Source organism: Oxyura jamaicensis, chromosome 2 (assembly GCF_011077185.1).
Source record: "Oxyura jamaicensis isolate SHBP4307 breed ruddy duck chromosome 2, BPBGC_Ojam_1.0, whole genome shotgun sequence".
Lineage (NCBI taxonomy): Eukaryota > Metazoa > Chordata > Aves > Anseriformes > Anatidae > Oxyura > Oxyura jamaicensis.
In genome coordinates, this window is record NC_048894.1 from 42,383,734 (window position 1) to 42,408,323 (window position 24,590).

At 39.3% G+C, this 24,590-nt stretch overlaps 1 protein-coding gene across 14 annotated transcripts in view; it reads left to right on the forward strand.

The window, feature by feature from the left end:
• The window catches only part of RBMS3 (RNA binding motif single stranded interacting protein 3), a 708,203-nt gene that overhangs the window by 447,361 nt on the left and 236,252 nt on the right, over positions 1-24,590 (forward strand). For all 14 annotated transcript variants that reach the window (XM_035316418.1, XM_035316417.1, XM_035316419.1 and 11 more), the window contains one exon: positions 1,126-1,217. In XM_035316418.1, coding sequence (XP_035172309.1) covers positions 1,126-1,217 — 92 coding nt within the window. The remainder of the gene's footprint in view (positions 1-1,125; positions 1,218-24,590) is intronic.

Genomic DNA, 24,590 nt, shown 5'->3' on the forward strand with positions numbered 1-24,590 from the left:
TGCCCTCCTTTGTACCTCTAGATAAATAAAAAAATACTTCCAGGGCTGCTGATATCCAGTAGGGGCTTAACAGCACTAGTTCTGCTTGAGCATTGAGCCTTGCTTGCTGAAGGAAAAAAAATGAAAAGGGATGCAGGGAGGGAAGAAGAAAAGATGGGAAGGGACTGTCTGATTAATAAACTATTGCAAGTGTTGGCACTTGGAAAGCCACTTATAAAAGGAGACGATTGGTCCTTGTCTATCTGTAAGGTGCACCACCACTAAGCTGATGTTCAGGTGATGCCCCGCAGCAGCTGCTGGTAGGGCCCTGGCCCTCGTTCCAGCAGCCAGGGTGGCAAGACAAAAGGGATGGCGTTTAAGCAGGCTGTGACTTGGTTATCCTACCATCTTCTGGAGCTACCTGGTGGTTGCTTGTATAGCACAGGTTGTGATTTCTCCCGTAATTGCTCCTATGTGCTGGAAGCCTGCTGCAGGCTCCCTGGCTCCAGCCTACATCAGAGACCCACGACCTTGTATGAACCTCGTATGACCCACGAGCTTGTGTGAAGCTCACGCGAGTTCAAGGAACAGGAAAAGGGAGTTGTTTTCTCACAATCCCAACCATTACGAGCTGCAGCTTTTTTGTCACCCTAACAGCCTTCTGTTAGGGTGAGTCTTCTGCAGAGACTGCTTCCTATATGGACACTGCAGAATGGATGCTGAGAATATCACAGCTGGAGACAGCCTCCCAAGGTGGGGAGGACAGCGGCTGCTCACCCAGGCAGGCAGCATGGTCTCTGCCTCCTCCTGTGGAAGAGATGGGGCAGGGCTCCACAGCACCAAGGCCCTGCCAGAGAGGGACCTTTTGTCTGCAGGGGCAGGCAAAGGGCTGCCATTTGTCCCCTCTGCTGCACACCTTCCTGCAGGCTGAAGCCTCAAGTGCTTGCATTTCTTTAGACCCCCTTAGGTTCAGGAAGAAAGGAAACAGAAACAGAGGTGTGACGGCAGGTAGCTATAGTGCTACCAGGAGGCAGTGAGACAATGTGAGGGAATGGCAAGGGCGTCCTTCTTTAAAAAATGAAATCTTGATCTATGTACAGACACACAGATGATAATGAAAATGTCTATTTATTGTTTGTTTTTTAGGTTACGGTTTTGTAGATTTTGACAGTCCGGCAGCAGCACAGAAAGCAGTAGCATCTCTCAAAGCAAATGGCGTGCAGGCGCAGATGGCAAAGGTAAGAGCACTCATGTTATTACAGGTTTATCTGAGCTGTGTGGTGAAATTTCCAAGAGTTGGTTTTGCTCCTATTTTTATTAGATTTTTGAATTGCTTATTTCATTTTTTTCCCCTTTGATTTCACTTTGGTTCCACTGCCTTATTCATCCTGTGGTGTGTCTGTGCTCTTGAAAACTTGGTCTTGTGTGAGGGCTTCTGCTCTGATTCCCTCTTTCCCTCTCCCCTGGGAGAGGGTGATAAGATCCAGAGTGCTGGAGAGGCAGAGAGGTTGGGAATGCCTTTGTGCTGATGGCACTGAAAGATTTGTGCTTTCTTTGCCTTGGAGTTCCCTCTGTTTGGTTCCTTTCACTTGCAGTAGTCATTCTCAAAGGATTTTGATGGGTCCCTTCAAAGGAATGACTGATTGAGCATACACGATGTTTGTTTTATCTGCCTTAGTTTGGCCTCTTCTGTGTCTTTATTTTAAGGGTATAAGTGGAATTGTACCAGACTGCTTGAAAGAATATTTGCTACAGATTGTCTGAAGGTCACTGGTGTGTGTTGCTCAGAGAGAGTGCAGGAGCTGGGCTTTGCATCTCGTAGCAAGCCTCCAGTGAGGTGAAATGCTCCACTTCTGGGAACACCCTTTGTCACCAAGTAAAGGGGCTGCGGGGTTTATGGTAAATGATTATTGTGTGCTCCAGCTGTTGCCTTTCTGAAGGTGTAATTGTGTGTCTTTGGGCTCTAGACTGTGTTGGCTGGCAAAAATAGCTGTTGCTTTGTACTTTCAAAATGCCTTGCCTTAGAATCACTAAAAGCCCTCAATACTGCCTGAGTTTGTCTCCAAGGAAATGACAGCAGCCTAGAATCTCAAACAGTAAAAACAAACAGGTAATTATGGAAACAGAGGCAAATCAAGTAAGAAATAATCACAACACTTGAACATTTCCATCTAAAGGAATACTGATGATTTAAACCTTTATTTTTCAGCAATATCATACTAACAACATTTTTCTTAAAACATAAATAGAAAACCGTTTGTGGTAAAGGAGGTTCTCTTGCCTTCTACTGAATTACACTCGTGATGCCTTAAAGTAACTCAATATGATCCATGTATTTCTGTTTAATAGTGCCCCACAATGCAAGCTATGCTGTTTTATTGGCTCTTAGTTTTTATTGACATGTAGTGATAAAAAATATTTGCTTCAAATGGATAAAAGATGGCAAGCTGAAGAAAGTGAACACCTACGAAGGATTGTGCTATTTTTTTCCCTCATATATACTGTGTCTTCTTGCTAAAATATAGGCAATTTGATGTGTTAGTCAAACTGCGAGAAGGAAACCAAAGACAGGAGATATGTTTTCTGCTACTGGTTGATCTCAAATCGCTGTTTCTGGGGAGGACTAAACCTCTAACTACATAAATCTATAAAGTTGTGGATTTAAAATCAGAGATTTAAAGTTTAAGATTTAAAGATAAATCTATATTTGGTATTTTTAGAACATACCTATCGTGATTTGGAACAGTGAACAATTTCAGCGCTTTTATGTGTGGAAATATCAAAACCAGAAGGTGACTTAAAATATTGTGTTTTGGAATGCCTAGAACTTCTGGGGCTGCTATGTCTGATGCTTTCAGAGTGGGAAGGGCTGTACTAACCACTGAGGTTTGTTTTCTGGGAGCTCTGCGGCTGGAGCCATTTGTGATTTTTGAGGAGGCTGGCGTGCATACTTTTGTTTGCATAAGGATGACTGTATTTTTAATATTTAGCCCTGGTGCCTGGAATCCCAGATAGGTCCTTTTTAGCGTGTTTGATAATTCAAGATAAATATACAACCGACTTTTCCTATCTCTGAAAAAATCGAAAAGTATTTAGAAAAGCCTGGATTCGAAGGAAGTTGAGACGACTCCACACAAAGTACCTCACATTGCTGAGAAGTCAGGAGCCTGGGAAAGTAAATCTATCTGGAGAAACAAGTTAGCTCTTGCAGATGTTGGAAGCCAAGTTGCATAACAGGATTGAAAGACTGTGCTACCTGCCAGTGTCTGAACTAACAGTGGGGGCTCAGAAGAGCTCTCGTGAAAGAGGCAGAAGAAGCGTTTATCCTCCATTCTGGGAATGAGTTTATCCTCCATTCTGGGAATTTATCAAGAGCAGTTTTATTTCAAGAACTGTTTTAATTAGTGGTAAATGGTAGTAATCTCATGAAATCTAAGAGAAATGTTAAGTGTGAAGAAGTTAGCTAAAGCTTTCATGTGCCGTACCTTCACAAAACACAGTTGGTGTCCTGTATTTTCTGTTCTGCATTCCAAAACGGTGAAACTGCCCCTATGCAGGGCATGTTAATCTGCATTCAACAAACGTCAAAAATCTTAGCCCAGTCACGAATGCTTTTGCATGAAGGTGAAATAGGCATTGGCCAGCTTTTGCTATGGGCTGGCCTTCTCCAGCAGTGAGAGAAAGTATGCTGAAATGGTGGTGTATTCTGTGATGTTTTCCTGGAGAGAGATCTTGCTCGGAAAGAGAAGCTCTTTCTCAGTTTTAACACAATATAATTTTTCCTCATAGAAATCCAAGAATCTTCTTTGAAAAACAAAGCAGAGCTGAACCCCCACCCATGTTGGCTAACTGAAGTATCTTGTGGATACTTGAGTAAAGTATACTCATTTTATTGATGCTTAAATACAGCCACCTCCCTCATTTTTATAGCATTTGGACACCCTTTTGGCTGATTTTGTTTCGTAGTGCTGCCTCTGGAAGAAGGTTAAACTTTGGTGGATCAATGCCCCAAGTCCCATCACTGTTAGAAAACTTCTTCTGTTGAGGCTAATACTTGCTGTAACCCTACGCAGGGAAAAACATCATTAAACGTGTTCAGATCTCTCATTTTGTTCTCTTGGATGGTGTTCAGCCTAGTGCATAGCAGTCAGGAGAGGATTCAGCAGAGGGAGAGGAACAGCAGTGTTATGTGTGCAGAGGTAGCGATGGTGGCTGGGAGCTGAGGTCTTGTGGGCCTGGGGACGGCTGCCCTCCTGCTGGGATGGGGACATTCCACCCTCCTGCCCACATGGGATCCAGACTTTCTTACATATTTGTGCTCTCTCCTTGCCTCTTCAGGATTTTCCTTTCATATGTACTCAAAACTGAAGTTTTGACTGCTGCCACTGTCTTACATCTAGTGATGTTCATTTAAGTTGTCCATCATTAGCAAAAGTGCTTATTAACAGTTCAATTTATTGTGAAAAAATAATGCTGTGGAGCTGCTGACTGATAGTTTCTCATCTGGCCTGGCTTATTTCATATGTGCTTCCTGGTTGCCTTTGGAAACGGCTCAGACATGCAGATTCATTTATATATGTGTAATTGTCCCGTCTCTTAGAGTCCAGGTGTGGTTTTTGTTGTTGGTGGCGGTGTTTTTTTGTTTTCCTGCTAAAAATGGCACAACTGATATGCCACCAGGTAATATCACGTGAATAGTTGATTTAATTCTTTTTTCTTTTTTTTTTTAATGCTAAGAACTGCACGAGCACAACCCAGAAAAGATTATATTTGTATACATGATTTCTGTATCACTTTTGTTTTTCCCATGTGCTCCTTCCATGAATTTTCTTGAAAAATGTTACAGACAGAATGTGGAATCTTAATAAGGAGAATTTTAGTAGCACATGAGTTGGCCCACGTAAGCAGGCAAGAAAGCTAGTATATCACATGAAAAACATAAATGTTCCAATAAAATCTGTAGCCACATCTATTTTGGCATTTACAATAGTCATTTGCCCTGAATTACACATATTTATAGTGAGACTTTTGTCTGCTTTGTTGGTAAGGTTTTGGTGATGCTGAGAAGTCTGAATTCAGCTGAAGACTTGACAGAAATGAGTTGTCTAAATTTTGAGATTCTGAACTTGAGTCAATCCTGAAACTGGTGGACTGTGCTATTGTAGGATTGTTTTATATCTTCACAGACAATTTTCACATTTTATTTCCAGTTCTAGTTCACTGTATAATTACACAAAGTGGAACTTCTGGCAATGATAGGTCCTTGTGAAGAGTTTATAGTAGCTTCTGTAGTACCTAGCAGGTGAAAGAAACACATTTATCATGGAAGTGTTTTTAATCATGTTGTTATTCCAAGTACATGTATAAGGATTAAAAAATATATATGATGCATATCTTGTCTGGCTTTTGCTTTTTGTATGTAATACTGCCTTTAGACATACCTATCACCTGTGTCAGAAAGGTGGACACTAAAGAAATACTTAATTGCCAGTGGTAGTTGCTTAAATCCAAGGAACATTTCTCTACTACTCTGCTACAATAACTTCCATCCAGAGGGTACACTGAATGATCTGGTTCTGACAAAGGGCTGTGTCAATAGGCTCAGTGTTTTGCTCGATGAAGGAAATACAGAATAGGATTTTGCTTCTTGTGTGATATTTTTCTCATCTCTCCATCACCGAGAAGCTTAAACATAGACAGCATTCACCATCCATGTGAAACATAAAAGGGTTTACACAGAACAGAGCCAAATATAAGAGCTTGTGAAGAGGAGCAGAGCTAGTTCCTCTAGAGTTATACAGATATATACAGATAGTTTGTCTCCAAGGACCAAGGAAAAGGAAATTCCGCAGAAGAGTCTTACTTGTTTTCCAGGCTTTTGCGTTGCTTTCAGGAATTGCTCTTGTATGAATTGATAGTCTAGTCTCCCTTTTCATTTTTCAGCTTTATTTTCTCATCTTTTTCAGTTACTCCCCCTTTTTCTCTGACATAAATCAGTACTCTGAATGGTTGTTACGTACAATGGAAACTGCAGTAAAGGGGAAGACTCTCCAGCGAAAGCTTCTCATCCTAATACTTTTTTAATCTTGATTTTTAATGGAAAATTTTGGTTCTCTATATTTTACAATTTGAGTATTCATGAAAATATTTAATAAAAATGCAGTCCTTACAGAAATGAAATATGGCCTATACAGGGAACATCTGATACATTGAATAACATGGTTTCATAATTCAATTCACAATTGAAATGTCTGAAAATTTTAGCAAAGTAAACTTGAGGATATTGTCTGTTTTGCATATTTGGACAATGTGGATAACAGCCTTATTGACTGTGTTAACTTTCCTTCTGATACCAAAGCAGGATGCTAGGATTTAGAGTTCAATCTTGAAATTGTCAGGCTTCATTTTAATCCCGTTCTTTAATTTTCCGATCCTTCCTCCCCCTGTGTGAACCAAACTGTTCTATGAAGTCAAATATTTGTATTGGCTCTTTGAAATGGTTTTCTTCATTTGCTGCGGGAGCCTGAGCTGGTGACTCTCTGGAGGCTTCATTGGGCTTGGCCACGTAGGAGCAGCTGAGAACCATGCCGTGCTGCTGCTGGTACCGTTCCACAGCTTTTCCGAAAGAAATCCACGTTCATGCGTGGGCTGTGGCTTCATCGCTTGTCAAAGTTTGGCACAACTGAGTGTGTCTGCATGGGTGCTTTGCCATGAGTGCTCTTTGTTATCTTGCTGAGATGTTAACTATCTCACCTGGTGCTTATGCACAGTGTGTCCAGCACTGAGCTGAATCAATAACAATCCTGGGTTAAATTACAATGAAAAATTATAGCTGGTAACAAGTGAAAGATGGTTCAGTTCAGATTTCTAAATTAGAGATGCCAGTGTCTTTTGTTTGCTTTCTTCTGCCAAGTCTGCCGTACCAACAGAGTCCTTTAGAGGCAATAGCTACAAGCCTAACAGTTTGATATAGTGACATTTACAAATACATACCCTCCTCATCCTCTTGCCTTTTTATCTGTGTTACTGTTTTGCGTGAACTGTCTTTCAGTATTCTAATGGGGACTGATAGCTTCCTGGTTCTTAAGTGCTGTTTTTGTAAATAAATAATATTTTTTGTTCATTAAAGAATAGTGATTGAAGGAAAAGATACTGAAGAGATGTTAAATCATTTGTTTGTGGTAGGTATGTTAAATCATTTGTTTGTGGTAGGTTTTATCACAACAATTTCTAGGAAGATGTGCTTTTCCAAACTTTTTTTGAGATGAAACATTGCCTAAATTCAGGAATCAAATCACAAATGTGCTATAGCAGAGTGCTAACTTTAAGTTTCAGAAAATGGAAAGCAGTAGATTACTCTGTCTCTTGAGCTTCCTAGACAACTAAGACTAAAGCAGCGAGCAGCTTTGTAATAACAGCTAATGTGATGGACCAGGATGATAGCAAAGATACGTGACCCTATTGGAACAACTTCATAGTTGCGTTTAGCCTGGAAAAAATGTCATGCTCCTATCTGAGAACTACACAGTGCCAGTATGAAATGAGCTTATGATCCTGTTCCTGCTTTTTGGTGCCCATTCACAAGCCAACATAGAATGCATTAACTGGAGTCGTTCTTGAAACTTGAACATCAAGTGAACATCAAGTAATCCTGGGGATAGTAGGATTTTAATGTCCTTTCACACTTGCATGTATTTCTCCTGGAATCATGTAGGTCAATGTGAAGCAGGATGTGCATCAGCAATGCTTGTATCACACCTGCCAAAATTATACACAAAAAATTTCTTTGGGGGTTTTCAGAAGTGCTTAACTTAGCATAATTCTACTCTCCTGGAAGTGAATGGGACTTTGCTGTTGATTAATGGAAAGGAATTAGGTCAGTGCTATGTTCCTTTGTTCCCAAAAATCTTAGCTCAGCACCTTTCTTAACCACTAAGTTAACTTAGAAAAATCTTACAGCACATACAGTCATGTTTATTCTCTAGCTATCACCTCAAATAGACCTTGCCTATGGTATTTTCCTTTCCTTTTCAATTGCTGTTTTAGTTTCTAGATTGACTTGATCTTTTTCTTGCTGTAACTTCATCTAAGATTAAAACATTCCTCTGCCTTTGAAAATTGCAATGTAAATAATCGGTAAATATATCCACCTCCATGTTACTAATGCCCTGCACCACAGAACAGATCCTGATAAGTGGAAGATGTAGCCAGCATTTAGGCTGAAGAGTAGTGGAATTACTGGGTTCTTTTAGGGTTATGAACTTCAGCCAAACAAGAATTGGCCTTTTTTCATAAATACACATTGTTCTTGACTTTCCTCTAGCTTGGAACACATTTGAATTGGTAATAATACAGCTGAAATCCACAGAGCTTTGGCAGTTTAAGCTGGAGAGAAGAATGGGGCTCCCTATCTTTAGCACTCACATAGCTATACATCTTGGAGGCTCTTACACACTCCTTGCAAACCCTTTATGTTTGCAGAACAGGAAATCTGAGTCCTGCAAATGAGTTAAACACTGGAGTCAGATTAATTCGTTTTTCCCTCCATACTCAGGAAACTCCAAACGCCCCGTGGAGGAGTTATCCGACCACAACTATGCAGCCTGGGAATCTGCAGCTCAGACTGAGAGAAACTATGTTCTAAATTCAGTAAGCACATCTTTACTCACCAGGAAAAAAACAGTGCACTCTGAAATGATCAAAAAACTGTGGTTTTAGAAAATATTACTGTGGTAGAAAATTTACATAGCCTTTCTTTTAGTGACATATCATTTAATCATGTTCTTCTGTAGCTCAGCATGAGGACGATGCTTTTGTAAGGTGAGAAACAAAAAAACATTGTATCTAGCATGCTTCCTCAGGAGGAGGAGATGATTCACATGACCACAAGTGGGAGGATAAGCACATGCATTTTGGGGTACCACTTAGTCTGTACTGAGACACAGATTCAACAAAGCACCACAGTTTTTGCTAAAATTGGGCCACTCTCAGATTTTTTTTTTTTTTGCTTTGCTTTGGAAAGCAGGTGTGCAAATTTCGGTAGCATTTCTTCAGAGTTGATGTGAGTGCCTGTGTAACAGTTCATCAACCTGGAAACACACAGGTGTGTATTCTGCCAGTAAACACAGATCTACTAATATGCACAGATATTCATAGTACACATATGCACCCCTCTGTGAATATCTAAATGTTACAGTATTAGTGAATATTCCACTTGCTTTTTCCTTATAAATGATTGTTTCTTATTCAACTGAAATGTCTGGATAGTTTGGCTGTAATCTAAAAGTTAGGTTTATATGCGATTTGATTTACTAATGAAATTTACTAATGAATGATAATTTTTACTGCTGGGAAAAACAAAAACAAAACAAAAACAAAAACAAAAACAAAAAAAAAAAAAAACAAAACAAAAAAAAACTTTTTCCATTCTACAGAATTATCAGATTAGGCTATCCTCATGATACAGGAACAAATTGAGTCATGATGACAGATCATTTTATTTTTTTCATTCCTTGGACTTTAGGTATTTATGCTCAGAAAGGGAGATTATGATGAAATGAAGGGCCAAATTGTATTTACAGTCGCATTTGTCTGACTTTGACATGATCAGCATAAATGTGAGTGATAAGGAATGTAAAACTGCCCATATTGGGTCAGAACAAAGCTCCATCTAACATCAGATTTGCTTTCTAATAGTGCACTATTGCACTTGCCAACAGAAGAGTAAAAGAAGCAGGCAAGCATTTGAGGATACTTCCTCAGAGCGCTCCTGAGCCTCCAGCAATTTGTGGTTTGGGGTTTCCTGAGCGTGTATTTAATAGCCTTCCCTAGGATGGCCTCCCTGCCCCCAAACAAAGGTTTTCTCCCGCTTTTTTTTTATATTTAAAATTTTGGCAGCACAACATCCAGCCATAAGAAATTCTTCAGTTTAACTCTATTCTTCAAAGAACCATCTCCTTTGCTTGCTTTAAGCCTTCAATGCTGTTTTCATTGATTGCCTGCTACTTCTACTATTGAAAGAGACAGAAGGCTCTTGTTCCCTGTGGATCTTTTTCATGCCACTTATGATTTTATAACGTGCTATCATAGCTTCCCTTACTCCCTCTTCTTTTTCTACTTTTATGAAAGATGTGCCAGGGTGTGCATGCGTAAATAAGGATGCGGTTCTTAGAGCAGCAGGGCAGTTGCTAAGTAATGAACGTGAAGCACAGCAAAGTGTGTTTTGTAATATGAGAGCACAGCTGATAGGAAGCTTAGAGGGTCATTTTATATCAATATGCTGAGCATATTGCTAGTGCTGCACATTGCTGCAGCCTGGGAAATTGGGAAATGGACACACAGAACTCGATATTTTTGGCAGGTACGTGTGTGTGGCTTTGATATATATCTGATTAAACTTAAGAAGATCATTTTCTCAAAGAACAACTGTCAGCTTTAGAAAAATGCACCACAGAAATAATTGAAGTGTTTAAAAAATAACTATTCTTTTACAACAGCAAGTAAAGAAAGAGCAATTCCAAGTATGAGGATGTATTTTCAATGTTGCGTCAAAAGGAAATACACATTCCTCCCTCTCCCCCCAGTCCCATATCTATGTATAATGAGTCATTATAAATGCCTGCCTTAAATTCTGGGATTGTTTGATCTCAGCTTTCCCTAAATTTTGTATCGACTTAGTGTCTGTCATACTGCTGAACAACATCTGAAACTAATGGAAACAGCAGGTCAACGTCTGGCCATTTGTGGCAGCAGGTTTGGGGGCATTAGCTTTGCCTGGAGCTGCTGTAGGTAACCTTGTGTGTTTTACCTAGCACTTGCTGCTTGGCCATGATGTCACCAGCAATGTTGCAGCAGATGCCTTCATATCCAAAAGGAGGAAAGAAGTGCAGTGGATCTCATGTTGTGTATACGAGTCCTTATGTAAGATGTATGTTAACGCTGCTCTGCTTTTCGTAGTGCTCAGGGAGGAAAATGACCCTTTTTATGTTGAGAGGCAGAGAAATGGTCTAAAACGGTAGACACGTGGAAGATCCTAGGTCCCCTAAATAGCCAGTTTCTCTAGTTTTGTAGGCAGGAGGAGACCTAGTTTTATTCCAAAAGTAACCTATGTAAGCGTATGTCCTGGGAAGCACTGGGTGATTTACATCTACGAAAGACACCCCTCAGACTGCAGTAATGCAGGTACAATGGTTATTTCTTGTGTTGTGCCCAAAAACTTAGTAGTCTCAAACTGCAAAGAACAGTGACAACTTTGATAATGGCAGCTTTTCTGTAAATGCATTTTTATTTGGAAATGTTGGACCTCCCATAGGTGAACACAGCATTGGAATGTTTTTTATATGATATTTGATAGGGTGTAAATTTCTCCCATGTTCAAGTGGATTAAACTGTGCTTTTCTGGGTGCCAGTAAGCAGGGTGTGTGTGTCCAATGATTACCACTTTTCAATTACCTTAAATCTTGATATTTTTATCAGGATCCAGAAAGAAAAAGACATACTGAAGAAATGGAGCATGAGATGTTTCACTTCTGAAGTCGTAAAATTTGGGAGTTGCAACAGTTAAGGCTTGGTGATGGAAAACTCAAGTCTGAATTCCTCTTAACAAGTGGACATATCTTTGGGGAACTGTCATTGAAGTCTGCGTCTTAGACATCATTTCCTGATGCACTTAAATTATTCCTGCTTCTGAACTGCTGCTGATAGGCAAAGAAAGAGAAGATGCCTTGAAGAAAGGCATCCCCATCTTCAAAGCTATCTTTGCCACCTTACTATCCTGCTCAGTTAATACATGTTGCTGTTTCAGTGCAGCATCACAATTCTGTCTCCCTGTATGTGGTTATATATATATTTTTAATATATGCATCCATAGTTGATAAGTATTAAGGAAACCATATTTGTATAAATATATACAAACGTTTATAGATGATGATTTCCAAATATTCCAGACAAATTTTTGTAATGTAATACAATTCTCCTGAGTAGCAAAAAGTATTGCAGTGGTATTTTTATGGTATGTATTGGTGGTGTGTGACTATTTAATAGTAATTCTTCTAAGCACTGGGAATAAAATGCTGTGTGTTTTTAGGAATGTGCTGTAGAAATAGGAAGGAAATTGGTGGTAAATTAGATCTTATTCACATTCAGGCAGTATTTTTTCCATCTGTCAGCAAAAACTGGCAAAAACCAAAACAACAACAAAATTGGAAAGTCTGAGATGAGGTTTAGTGATTTACTGTCTGCTTTGCCTGTGCCCATGGCTTGAAGGAGAGCTACACAGCCTCGGGGTTTTCCAGATAGTTCCATATCTTATTTGTCCATTTTGCATACAAGGTTACGATCCCACCATTTATCTAAGCAGTTTCTTAGTCACCTACTCCAATTATAACCTGTTATGGAAAATGAGGGCTATCGTTTATATGGCAGTGTTCTTTTATTATAGTAACATAGCCTAAAGCAGCATGTCGAAGGAGGGGTCATTGCAGTGTCTTAACTTCCAAAAAAAAACACAATTTCCTGTACTTAAAAACTGCTTGCCAGTGAAAAGTCACTTCTGATAGTACCATGACCTTATTCACGGCAGACCCGATTCTTACTGTACTGCACATCTTTCACATGTCATGCTTTTGGTCAAGGTGCTAGAACAGCTCCAAACCACATTGAGTTCTGGCTACAATGGGGTAACGGGGGTCTCACTGCCTTGCCCTGTCTCCTGTGGCTGCTGGGCCTGCAATAATGGAAATACTTCCCTTTCAGAATAAAAATGTCATTAGCTGAAATACATAATGGCTATCTTTTGTGTGAGCAGTCCTCTAATTCTTCTTGAACTCAGGCTTTTTCTGTTAAAAAGGTGTGTTGGGTACAGATTCTGCTTTGCTTTACTTGAAGTTGGAATAAATGGTTTCATCTTGCATGACTGCACTATTGCATGCTATTCACTTCTCTTGAGCATGTAAGTAATGTACAGATTGGCTTACGGGAGAACATTGAAGCGGCTGGGCATTTTATGTTGGTCAGTGATTAGATCAATTACCAGGGCACCTCTCTGCGCTCATGGAAGTGACAATCGCACCAGCTCTCTTTGATCGCAAGACATCTGGCCTGGTGCAAGCTTCTCTCAAGGACACTGACAAAGTACCGTCTCCAGCACTTTCCTCCCAGGAGCATCATCTAGTGTCTTATCCTTTATACTGGATTTTACTAAAAGTTTCTCCATTTCTTTGGTAAGAGAGCTCTTTAATTTGTAGTAGCTGATACCTGAAACACTTGATACTGTGATGAAAGCCTCTCACAAAACACAGCCATCTTACATCACCTGGTATTAATGGTCCATAGATCAGATCAGGCATTGAGTGATACCTGTACATGCTATTTATTGCCTGTTTGCTGATAGTTTTGATAACCCTTACATGTGAGTCTTCTTTCACCTAATAGTTTGGAAATTTTTCATAGCGATCTTTGCCTTCTCAAATGTCTTTCCTTTCGTATTATCCCCCCTTATTCCTATGCCAGTGCAGTCCTTTAACTCTTCTACCTCTGATCCACCTGAAGCATTTGTAAAATATAGTTATATCCTATTTGCATTTTTTTTCCTATTGTAAATACACCAGATTCCTTTTAGGGCAGTCCTGCACACTTTTTAGATTCCTCTGATCGATAACCCTTTTCTATCCCTTTTCCACTTGCAGTCTATCTTTCTTGAATGTGGTTGAGCGGAGCTGTACACTGTTTTTTCAGAGAAGGTCTTTGCAGTATTATGCAACCATTTTCAGTTGGGAAGTACCTACCTTTCCTAATGTGGTGTTTACTCCCATTTTAGTCAACTGATAGGCACCCTTTTCACAGCACAAACTCTTACTTTTAGCAAGCGGATAAATGGTGTTGTTTTGCTTGTTGAATAGTTACTTTTTACTTGCTCTCTTGAAGTTAAATCTCAGAATGCTTTACCAGGTTTTGAGTCTGGTGTAGGTGTTACAATTTATAAATGCAAGTTTTAAAAGTGACCCTCCTAGTGCTTGAAAATGGTTATTGCTAAAATTCTGTTCTTTGGCTTGCCTTTAGTGATTATATCAATTTTCTAGCTGTTGTTTAACATCATAAATATGATGGCTCAATATCTTGGGTTGTGCCAGAAAAGTCCAGCATCCTAGAGTTTATTTTCTAGCCGTGTATAATTCCAAAAACATCACAAGCTTAAACATAGATTTAGAACATCAGTTAAAGGTTTGTGTTTCTAAACTTCAAACGCTTTCTATAATGCAGCGTTTCACTCAGAAAAGTGGAAATGAGAACATGCCAGCAGTTGGTAGATGTCTCTGGCATGTTAATTATTAATATTTTTGTTCTAAAGAACATTTATTTCAATCATGATAAATCATGATAATAAATCATGATGATAATCATGATAAAATCTCATCTACTTTGAGAAACGTGGATTGGCTTCAATGGCAATGACGGGTTTTAGTTTATTACCTTTAAGACTATCCAAAAAAAAAAAAAAAAGCCACCAAGACTTTATATTATCTATGCAGGTATTTCACTGCTAAAAAGTTTTAATTTAAATAGTGAAGATAATTTAAATAGTGAAGATAAAATAGTGAGAAATATAGACTTGAGTTATAGATATGTTCTGTAAGAAGTGAATGGGTATTTTATTATTTCTATTTTCATTGTTTTTGTTGTTAGAATTACTGTTCATGTAAAAAAAAAAATGTGGGAAAAAACTTGAGACGTGCAAAACATATTTACTAAGAGTTATCTACCCTGTTCAAATTGGCACTCTAGAGAGATTCACTCTTGAGATATGTTTGTGTCTAATGTTTCTTGCAGACAGCTATGAAAGATTGCTGTCCGAATATAAATATCCAGATGACAGATGCACGTAGTATTTTTTCAAGGAATCAATTTCAGTTGTTTTAAGACAGAACTATTTAAAGAACTTGATTTTTGTGAGCAGAAGCTAAAATCTGGAAGTTTGATTTAGACAACCCTCAGCCTTGTTTGTACTACCACTTCTAATCATGTTTACTACTACTGTTGCTCAGAGGTGCATAGCCATGATTTGTGGGTCTGAAGTTTTCGCTTTTAGAATATAGACCTATATTTTTGACCCAAAATTAATAGATATATTCAGCATGCAATGCTGGAATACAAAGTTTTATTAGGAAGGTATACTGGATTCTCTCAAGATGTTGGTATCCTGCTTTCCAAGATGATGTGCTATCTATGTAAAATATATTGCTGTATCATCTCCACTTATTGTTTCTTTTTGCATCAGGAAAATCGGGGGGGAGGGGGTGTTGTTGATTAGAAAATGATCTTTGGTGATGTTTTCACTTTAAATCCATTATCACTTGCTCTTAACTTTAGAGGCAGTATGTATTTGGCTGAAATACGTTGAATCTTTGATATTGCTCTGCTTGGTCATCCATAATGTAACCACCTCCACCTAACAAATTGGTCAAAAAAACAACAGTCACAACCTTTTATTTAAAAACAATGCAAAACCAAAAAACTTAGATTTTGTGTAGACCTTTTATATATGCAACCCTTAGAAAGTGACTGTATTTTAAACAAAGCCAAGTGTTGCAAGGTTTTTTTTTTTTTGGAAGGATTTAAGGTAGAGGTCAGGTTCGCCTTTAAAACGCAAGTCCCAGCTAGAGGGAAATATTCTTCAGTCATTCTGAAAAACTCTCATTTCTTATGGTCCGGTTCCTGCACGCCCACAGTGGACAGGTCGAAACCCAAAGGCAACGATGAACTGGGAGTTGCGCCCGGAGACCAACCCAGCCCATCAGGCTGCAGCTTCACCAAAATGGAAGAGCCTGACCATCAGGGAAGGTTGTTGATTGTCAGCCCCAGTCAGTGATGGGTGCTTTGGCCCACTCGATCCATGAAATGTCAGATCTATCAAAATCTGGAGAGTTTGAAAGGAGGTGCCCCTGAGGCCTGTTGGCACCTAACTCCTGCGTGCAGTTCCAGCAGTTTCTTCAGGAACTCCTTTTGAAAGAGAATCATATCTAATCTGTATAAGCATTGTACATTAGAGCAAATATTTCAGCTGTTTTAAGACAGCTTGGAGTTTCCCAAACAGTCTTAACGAGGTAGAACCCCCTTAATTAATCTGTTTGCTGCAAATTAGAAGTTGATAGCTTTCTATGGACTGCAGAATTTAAAAACCAGGCCTTGTTTATTGAAGCTGGCCAGCCAGCACCTTGTCAGCCCGTTCCTGGTTGCTGCCTTCTTCCTTGCTCAAGCTGAAACCCTCTTTCCGAGAGTGCTGTTAACTTGTAGCTCTCGGTTTAAATGCAAAGGTTTTATTCCTAGATGGTGAATGACAAATCAGATAAGGGAGCAACTGTGAAGAAGTGTACAGGTTTTGACATGTGAATAATTTATTTCGAAGTAATAAATTGGTGATTTGGCCTTCCTTTGCTGAAGGATAACCTACCACAGGTTGCTGCAAAATTTGTCAGTGAAAAACATGGAAAATAGATGGTTTCTGAAAAGTGGCTGACATTAAATAACCTGGGTCAATTCCTGCAGTATGCCCAGGTTTGATGTCAGGGCTCTGTGATGAGCAAGCCACTGTGATTTGCAGGTGGCCGAATGCTGTGAATTAGTTAAGAACTAGGTACGTTTTGAAAGGGAGTGTGATTTATATCAAAATGTATTTCATTTATGTAACAGGTGTATTTTCTGTTCTCCTTTGTTACTTGAGCACCAACTCTACGGAGCTTTGTGTATGCTACAAACTAAAATCCAGTGTTTCCGGTGAAGAAAACACATACCATAGGAGAAAATACAGGGATGACTTGGCCAGAAGTTGGTTTCAGGCATTATGCATTGTTTCTGCTTGTGTGCGTGTGCATGCGTGCCTGCCTCACATAAGGGCATTTGGGAAGGGAGAACCGAAAAGGTCAGAAGCCTGTTATGGATATGATCTTTGTTCATCTCACTGTGCCGATTAAGTTTTTTTTGATTGAATGTAAATATGCCTTATCTCTTCCCCAGCCTGTACATCAAAAACTATGCAATTATAGAGAAGATGGGCATTCATTGGTGCAGTAGAAGCTGGATGTGCAGCACTATTTAGAGGTGATGCGTGGTAGCGTCTGGATGTATTTGCATCTAAATGAGCTGAGTGCCTCTTCATATAGCTTTGATTTCACTCAATTGCTATAGGTTTTTGTTCCTCCTAGGATTTGGGGAACTCTATTTCCATTAGGTCCTCATCTTCCCTTCACATACGGCCTGCCACCGTCAGCCAGTGCCAGCAGCTAAGAGTCTGTAATAAAGATTTTCTACATCTGAGCTGGTTGCTGTGCTGTCAAGGCAGTTACTGTCTTCTGTGGGGGACTCAGGAGGAGCCATGAGTGATGAGTACAGCATTTATTTGAGTACTAGGTCTTCCTTATGTGAAGTATTGACTGTATCCAAACCTACTTCAGCATTATTTATGTTTGAGTACAGCTCGATGATGATGCATAGTTTTTTTACTTTTTAATAATTGTTTTGAGAGCATTGATTTTCCTTTTACCTTTTTGCCTCCAAAGAGCCTCAGTAGTCCATTAACCAGATTCATAAAGACCTGTGTCAGACCCCCTCACTCATTGTGTCTGCAGACTGCTGTTGGATATGTCAAGATGCTCCCTGTGTTGCTCAGTGTGGCTGATCTTAGCAAAAACATTTCTCAGCCCAGTGCTGGATTGTACCAGTTGAAGTCGCAGTAAATCAGTTTAAATCTCAGTATTATGCTGATATGTCTTAAAGGGCAACAAGAGCTTCGGCAGCCTAGGAAAATCACAAAGTAGGAAAAAAAAAAAGTGAAACAAATTATAAGTCATCATACAAATGTGTATTGTGCTACATGTTAGAAATCCTCGCTTTGAATTAATGTAGGATCATTTTCAAATCCTCCTTTGCCTCATATAATCATTCATGGAAATCCCCTTTCCAGTATTCTGCAAACTACATAAAACTTTCTGAACTATTTCAGCATTAGAAAAGAGGAAGCCATCATTTGTTGATCATTGCTATTTAGACTGTAGTGCATTCCAAGGTGCACTAGACACTTGTCAAAGACAGAGGAAGGGCCATCCCATACCCCAAGGACTGTATGATCTAACAAGACGAAGGCAAGTATGTATTAAGATGTTAACTGAGGTGTGTGCATGCTCTTTTAATGAGAAACAGCATTATCCCCCCGTCTTGTTCATTCACTTTTCTCATTTCAGTGAGGGATTTCCTGTTTAAGTTCTTACATATTTACCTAGATTTCATATGTTTAAGTCTTACGAGGTTAAGCACGTTTCCCTTCAGTGGAGCATCTACAATATTTCCCTCGTCCTTCCCTCAGCCAATTCACTGGGACAGTCTTGTCCTTCTGACACACCTAATAGGATTTGTCAAGTCCTTGGTGTAGCTGTGGTTTATTTCCATGAGTAATGAGATGCTGTGGTAGGGCATCTTGTTCTGCCCTAAACGAGACATGCCAAGCCAAACATGAAATGGAATGCCAAGCATTATGTCCTATATGTTTGTCAAGTGTGTGATCTATTTTATAGAGACCCAACTCAGTACACTGAAATATTTTACTACATGTGAACTTTAGCTTCTGTTAATATGATTGAAGCAAGTGGAAATGGAAATTGTCAGGGCAATTTAACAAAGAGAGCCTGTAAAACTCATTACATCCCAGGTAGTAAAATCACTTTAGAAGGCACATTCTTCAAACTTGAGCTTTATTCAGTAAACTGCATTGGTGCCTGACCTTTTAAGAGCTTTCTGTTCCATGGGAGGGAGGAGGGGGAAAGGCCCTGTTGTTCAGAGCTACCTATCTTAAATTATACACAGCAGCCAGACTCGAGCCTGTGCTTTAGATCGCATGGTGTGACAGACGATGCGACTGTTCCAAGCAGACAGTTAAATGGCCAGCTATTTAGATGGATTTGATGCGTATTTTATGTAATTGTATACTCCATAAAGCAGTAAAAAGCCAATGTTATGTGTTGGCTGTATTTTAGCACAAAGTAAATCAAAGTACCCATCCCACGTTTGTAATTTGACTTAATCTTTTCAAGACCTAATGCTTTTAAGAAGCTTTAGATTGATGCTATGCAGTAGATGTGTGAGGGTTAAAACTGCTTTTTGGAAAACAATTCTTGTTAGGTCCATATCTAATTTTCTTAGCAAGTTAAATTAGCTTGTCAAGAGCTCTCCTGTGACACAGTGGGGTTTCTCCTGTACTACAGCGTAATGTGCCCCAGAGTGTGCCTCCCTCTGCACCTTCCTCATGCTAGTGTGAGAGGCTGTGTTTTCCTCTTAAACTTGTGAATGAGCTGTCGGTCCACTCTAGATAACAGATGTAAGCACAATTGTTTCTACTTCTAAATCTTTTTCCAGTCACATGTAACAAAGTTTGATTAAGTGGCATAGGTGAAAAGCAAGTGTCTTGTGGACTGTGGCTCAAGCAGCTCATTTTTACTGTGGTTTTCCATTCTCCAGTGTCTAAACAACTATGATGTGCAGAGATTGCATTTTCTGGTAGCTATCCTCTGCCCGGCTCATAGGCACAAGACGGCTTCTCATTACTGAGCCCAAACACTCAGGGTTTAGTCCAGCAACCTTTGAAGTAAATGGAAACCTCCCACATATTTTATTGGGTGTCAGATCAGACGATTAGTGCAAGTTGTGGCACTACGAGATTTTGTCTAATTACACGGTAAGGTTTTTGCCTTATCTATGCAGTTTGTGAGATGGTATTACTTATGGGAAGTATGTTAGAGTTGATTGTGGGAAACTTTGAAGAGAGAGAGCACATTTGCCTGCTCTGCAATTTTCGTGTTGTTTCATGTTTTGTTTTGTATTTTTTTGCCTTTGGTGCTATGCATTTTTTATTTCCTCTGGATCTGTCACCCACTTATCTACAGGTTTCCTGAGCGTGTTTACTGGAAAGTCGATAAAAGACGTAAGTGAAAATAAAAGAGCGTTGAGAAAGGTTTGAGACTAAGGAATAAAAACATAATAAAATGAAATTATAGAAAAGAAGAACTAAAGAAATAAATTCTTTTTCCTTTTGGTTTACTGTAGGCAGAGTAGCTTTTGAATGTGCAAATGTTACTGAGAGCTTCATGTAGAGCGAGCAGTCAAGTCGTTAGGTGACAGATAAAAAGTTATGTAAATTCACAACACTCCCAGGAAGATTCCTTCTTGTGTGTAATCTACCCCCCCAAAAATAATAATAATAATCCAGTGTTAAAAAATGGTGGGAGATGGTTATACATATGGGTAATTGAACTCTGCAGGTTTTTTTTTTGTTGTTGTTTTTTTCTCCACAGAGAAATACAGATCTTTGTGTATAAATTATTTCACATCAAGTGGAAGCTGGTAATAACCTCGATGTAGATCCAAAAATGACTCCTCTTTGAAAATTTGGCCTTTTCACATCCAGAGAAGAAATGTTCCGTGCTTTCCAACAGGTTAAATTTATTCCATTATTCCTGCCCTTCTGTAGCATTTCCTCTTTCCTGTTTAAATTCACATTTGCGGTGTGTGGCAGTGTCTTAGGACTGTAGAATAGAAAAGAGTAATTATAGAGGATATATTAATCTTTTTGAAGAAGTTAGTGTGTAAATGATCCACTGTCCTGTGAAAAAGGAATGCACATGAACCTTTGCTTTTTGGATATACGTGGTGTGTGTTAGGATTTTCTTTCATAGATATTCTCTTTTGCAGAGAAACATTAATGGGGGCAGCTAGGAGGATGTTCCGTTTCACTAACCAACTTGGAAGCTGTCTGCTAGAACAATACTGCCTTCTTACCTTTCTTTAGTGCCTGGGTACAGCATTTGAAAAATACTTCAAATGTATCAGTCCCTTTACTATTCATAGCCAGGTAACCCGTACCTCTTACTGAAATAGGAAATAGTTTTGATTGTTTACATTTCTATAAGGAGTGATGTTCAGTCAAGAGATTTTATTGGATGATCAAAGAAGGTATTTATTTAAAGAGAATGCTTGCCTTCACTTATTAGAGTTGTTTATTTCATGTAAAGCAGAGTTTTTCAAAAGTTTTCTAGAATCAGTTGAAAACTGCATTTGGTTTCTGCAAACTCCACTTTGGGACTCATAAAAATAATAGTGAATTGCTTTATCTTAGTGAAATATTTTAAAACATATTTTTTCCTGTCATTTCTGAAATGTCAGATTTTAAGTCTAGTTATTTCATCTTTAAAAATAACAGTTAAGCTGTGTAAATGCTCATTTCAGGGGTAGCTCCCTCTCTGCGTGCTCTCCTACTTGAATTGCAGATCAAATGTTGAAGGGAAGAAGTGGCGAGGGGGAAGAAGGAAAGATAGCAATTTGGCAAAGTAGCACTGTGTTTGAATACTACATCTCTTTTTCTTTATGCTTTGTCACTATTTTCTCAGCCTTTGCAATGCTGTAATTTATTATATTTTTGTTTGGGAGAAAGTTGAGCTTAACTGTACGTTTAAAATGAAGTGTATGGGCTGCTCAGCAAGCTCCTCTGTCTCTAGCTCAACTGCCTTCTAATTGCAGCTGAGCTGCAGCTTACTCGGAGCATGGGCAGAGAGAGTTCTTTGGGAAATTCCTACAAAATTACCCCATAAACACAGACGCCTACCTAATGAAAGGGACTGAGCCTGCCGTTGGAGCACAGAGACATATACAATGAAATTAGTCAATGCATGGTGTATGAGTTTCCAGTAAATTGGGTTAGCTTTAACAGCAGTTTTGGATGGTGACTTCTTAGTCATTATGTGTAACTGAAAGCTGGTCACAGCCTTGACTAAGTGTTCAGACTGATTGTTGCTCCTCCAAAACCTGAGGGGGAGAAAATGTATTAGATTGTGCTTTGTTTAACCACCTGGCGTAACAGGAAAAGATTTATTTCAGAAAGAGGGTGAGGAAATCACTTTTACTTAAGCCATCCACTACCCAACATAATGTAAAATGCAACAAATCATGGTTTCTTGAAAAAAAAAAAAAAATATTCCCACATAAATGGTAGGGGTATTCTAAGACCAAAGACTCAAGTGGGTTTGCCTTGAGGCAGCATGACTGTGTGTATTAGAAAGCAACTGCAGATGTTTGGAATATAGGTCCTTTTGCTGGTAAACTGAAACTATCAGTAGCAAACTGAAAATATGCCTAGATTTGTTGTGGAAATGCTAAGTAGTCACAAGGAGGATGCCTACAATGGCTCCCTGATGTGATTTCCCTTCATAGACTTCACCAAAAAAAGATGTGGGCAGGAAGTATGATCCGCTGTTACGCTGTTTGGTTTTATTAACAAATCACTCATATTTTTACATTAGTGACTGGGTGTATTTCTTTTGTCCTTGCTCTGGTTCTTTCAAGTCACAGAATAATTCCAGGATATGATTAATTGCCAGTAATTCTCCCTGATTTTAGTGGCATTTGAAAGCTTTCAATTCTTTGCAAGATAGTGTGTAGACTTGAAACTATCTGTCCTCTTCATATGTATGGGAGGCTAAAGCTGTATTTGATAGAAGTAAACATTATTAAGCATATTCAATATTCATATTCAATATTCAATATTTCTATTGAATAGAAATCTAGCTTTTTGCACCATACTTCTTATTTTGAATAACTCTATTTTTTTCATTATTACTCTTAGGTTTGTGTTTTTTTTTCCTTTTTTTTTTTCTAACATTAAGTAAAAACTTGAGCAGCAAGAAAGATGTGTTTAGCAAACACAGTAACTAGGTGCTTTTTTGTAGTGGTTTGGCTTATTTCTAAGCAGTGGTAATGTGAAGGTTTTTTTTTTGCTTGTTGTTTTTTTAATATTAAGATAATTAAGATACATAAATGAAAAATTCAGTAACAAAGAAAGAACATCCAGAAAGCCTCAACAGAGCCTACTGACACCTAGGAAGCTTAATTGTGCTTTTGAGGAACTTTGAGAGATTTAATACGTTTTTCCTTACTACAGAACTAAGCAGGGACAGTGTTCTGCTGTTCTGTTCTCTCCCTTTTCATACAAAAATGGCTAAATTTCCAAAAAATTTCTATGACAGAGGATAATCTTAGCTTCATTGTACAATTATTTGATCTAATACCTTAGCGATATCTCAATACATTTCTGGAACAAGCAAAATGCACATGACCGCTGAGGCTGCTTATACCACACTACATGGTATATCTGCATCACTCTTGCTTTTTTGTGATGGAGGTTTCCCTCTCTAAAACATTGTGGCATTAGTGTTTGGATAAGCTAGAATAGTTCGTGCCTGGCATGGTATGCTTGATACAGACACTGTGCAAAGTGGGACTTACCCTGTGTGGTTTTAAAATATTCAGCACGTAGTTTTCTGGGGAAAATTTCCAAGCTGGTAACTGTGTCATATTTTCTCTCAAAACACCATTTCCTGTAAACAAAGAGCAGCTTTTGTATAAGTATTTGAAAGTACAAAGGGGTCCCTTGGCAAATCATTAATCTTGCTTATAATTACTAGTCAGCATTGTAGTTCTTTTTCCATAAATTACAAGAGGAGCAGAGTTACCCAAACATCTCATGTTTCTTGCAGCAGGGTGCAAGAGCAGCGCTGATTGTCAGGGCAAGGATGCCAAGTGATACTTGTATTAATGTATAAGATATAATACATTATGCATTACTTAGTGGAGACAGGAAGGGCAGAGACAGGTGGGGATGAGAGGAAGAATTAACTCAGTGTGTTTACTTCATTAGAAAGGAAGAAGGCAGGTCGAACTCCTCCCTAGCCTCCATAAGGTAGATGGTTTAATTCTGCTGGGTCTCCTTACATCTTGCCAGCAATGATACGAATGGCCACATTTCCCTTGTGCTGTGTTTCTGCATGCACACACCAGGGCAGAGTGAGCTGTTTTGGCAGCTTCCACTGTGTCAGTCAGAAAATGGATGGCTGTGGTCTGGTGCCTCCGGGTGGATGCTCCCACTGGAGGCTGGCAGGAGAGGACCGAGACCCTAACCTGATCTGTGGGGGATCTTCTGTGAATGTCACCTTTTAAAAAGGTGGTTGATCCCTCTCCTTCTCCTTGAGAAATTTCTTCTAATTTAGATTTTGTGAGGATATTTTTGTTCATGTCACTGAGGGGCAGCTCATGATACAGGGTGGAAGCTGAGGGGACTCTCTTCTTTCTTCCCTATGTCTGGGGAGCAGAGCTGTTACTTTATTCAGATGGAGTGTTTGAGCTTTCCCAGTGTGACAGCACATAAAGGGAAGGAGGAGACCACCACTGGTATGCTTGGAGCGCAGGTACAGAGCCACCACTAGGCTCCCCACAGCCTGGTGCCTTGCAGGGGCTGTACAGGAGGAGGGATGGGCTGGTGTGTCCCTCCATCCCCTCTTATACCTCTGGATTTTGTTCCCAACTTTTCGTAGCAGAAAGCTGTTCATTAGCCTTCTAAGAAAGGCCATGAGTCTGGCTCTGCTATTTGCGAAGAGCTCTTTGGTAAGTCAAGTGTGTGGTGTTCTTCTGTTCTGCTTTATCACCCGGCTTGTCAGCTTTGGGATTCACCTGCTGGTATGGCAAATACTTTTCTTTGTATGTATCCCAGGACTATTACTCTTACAAAGTGCTTTAAATGT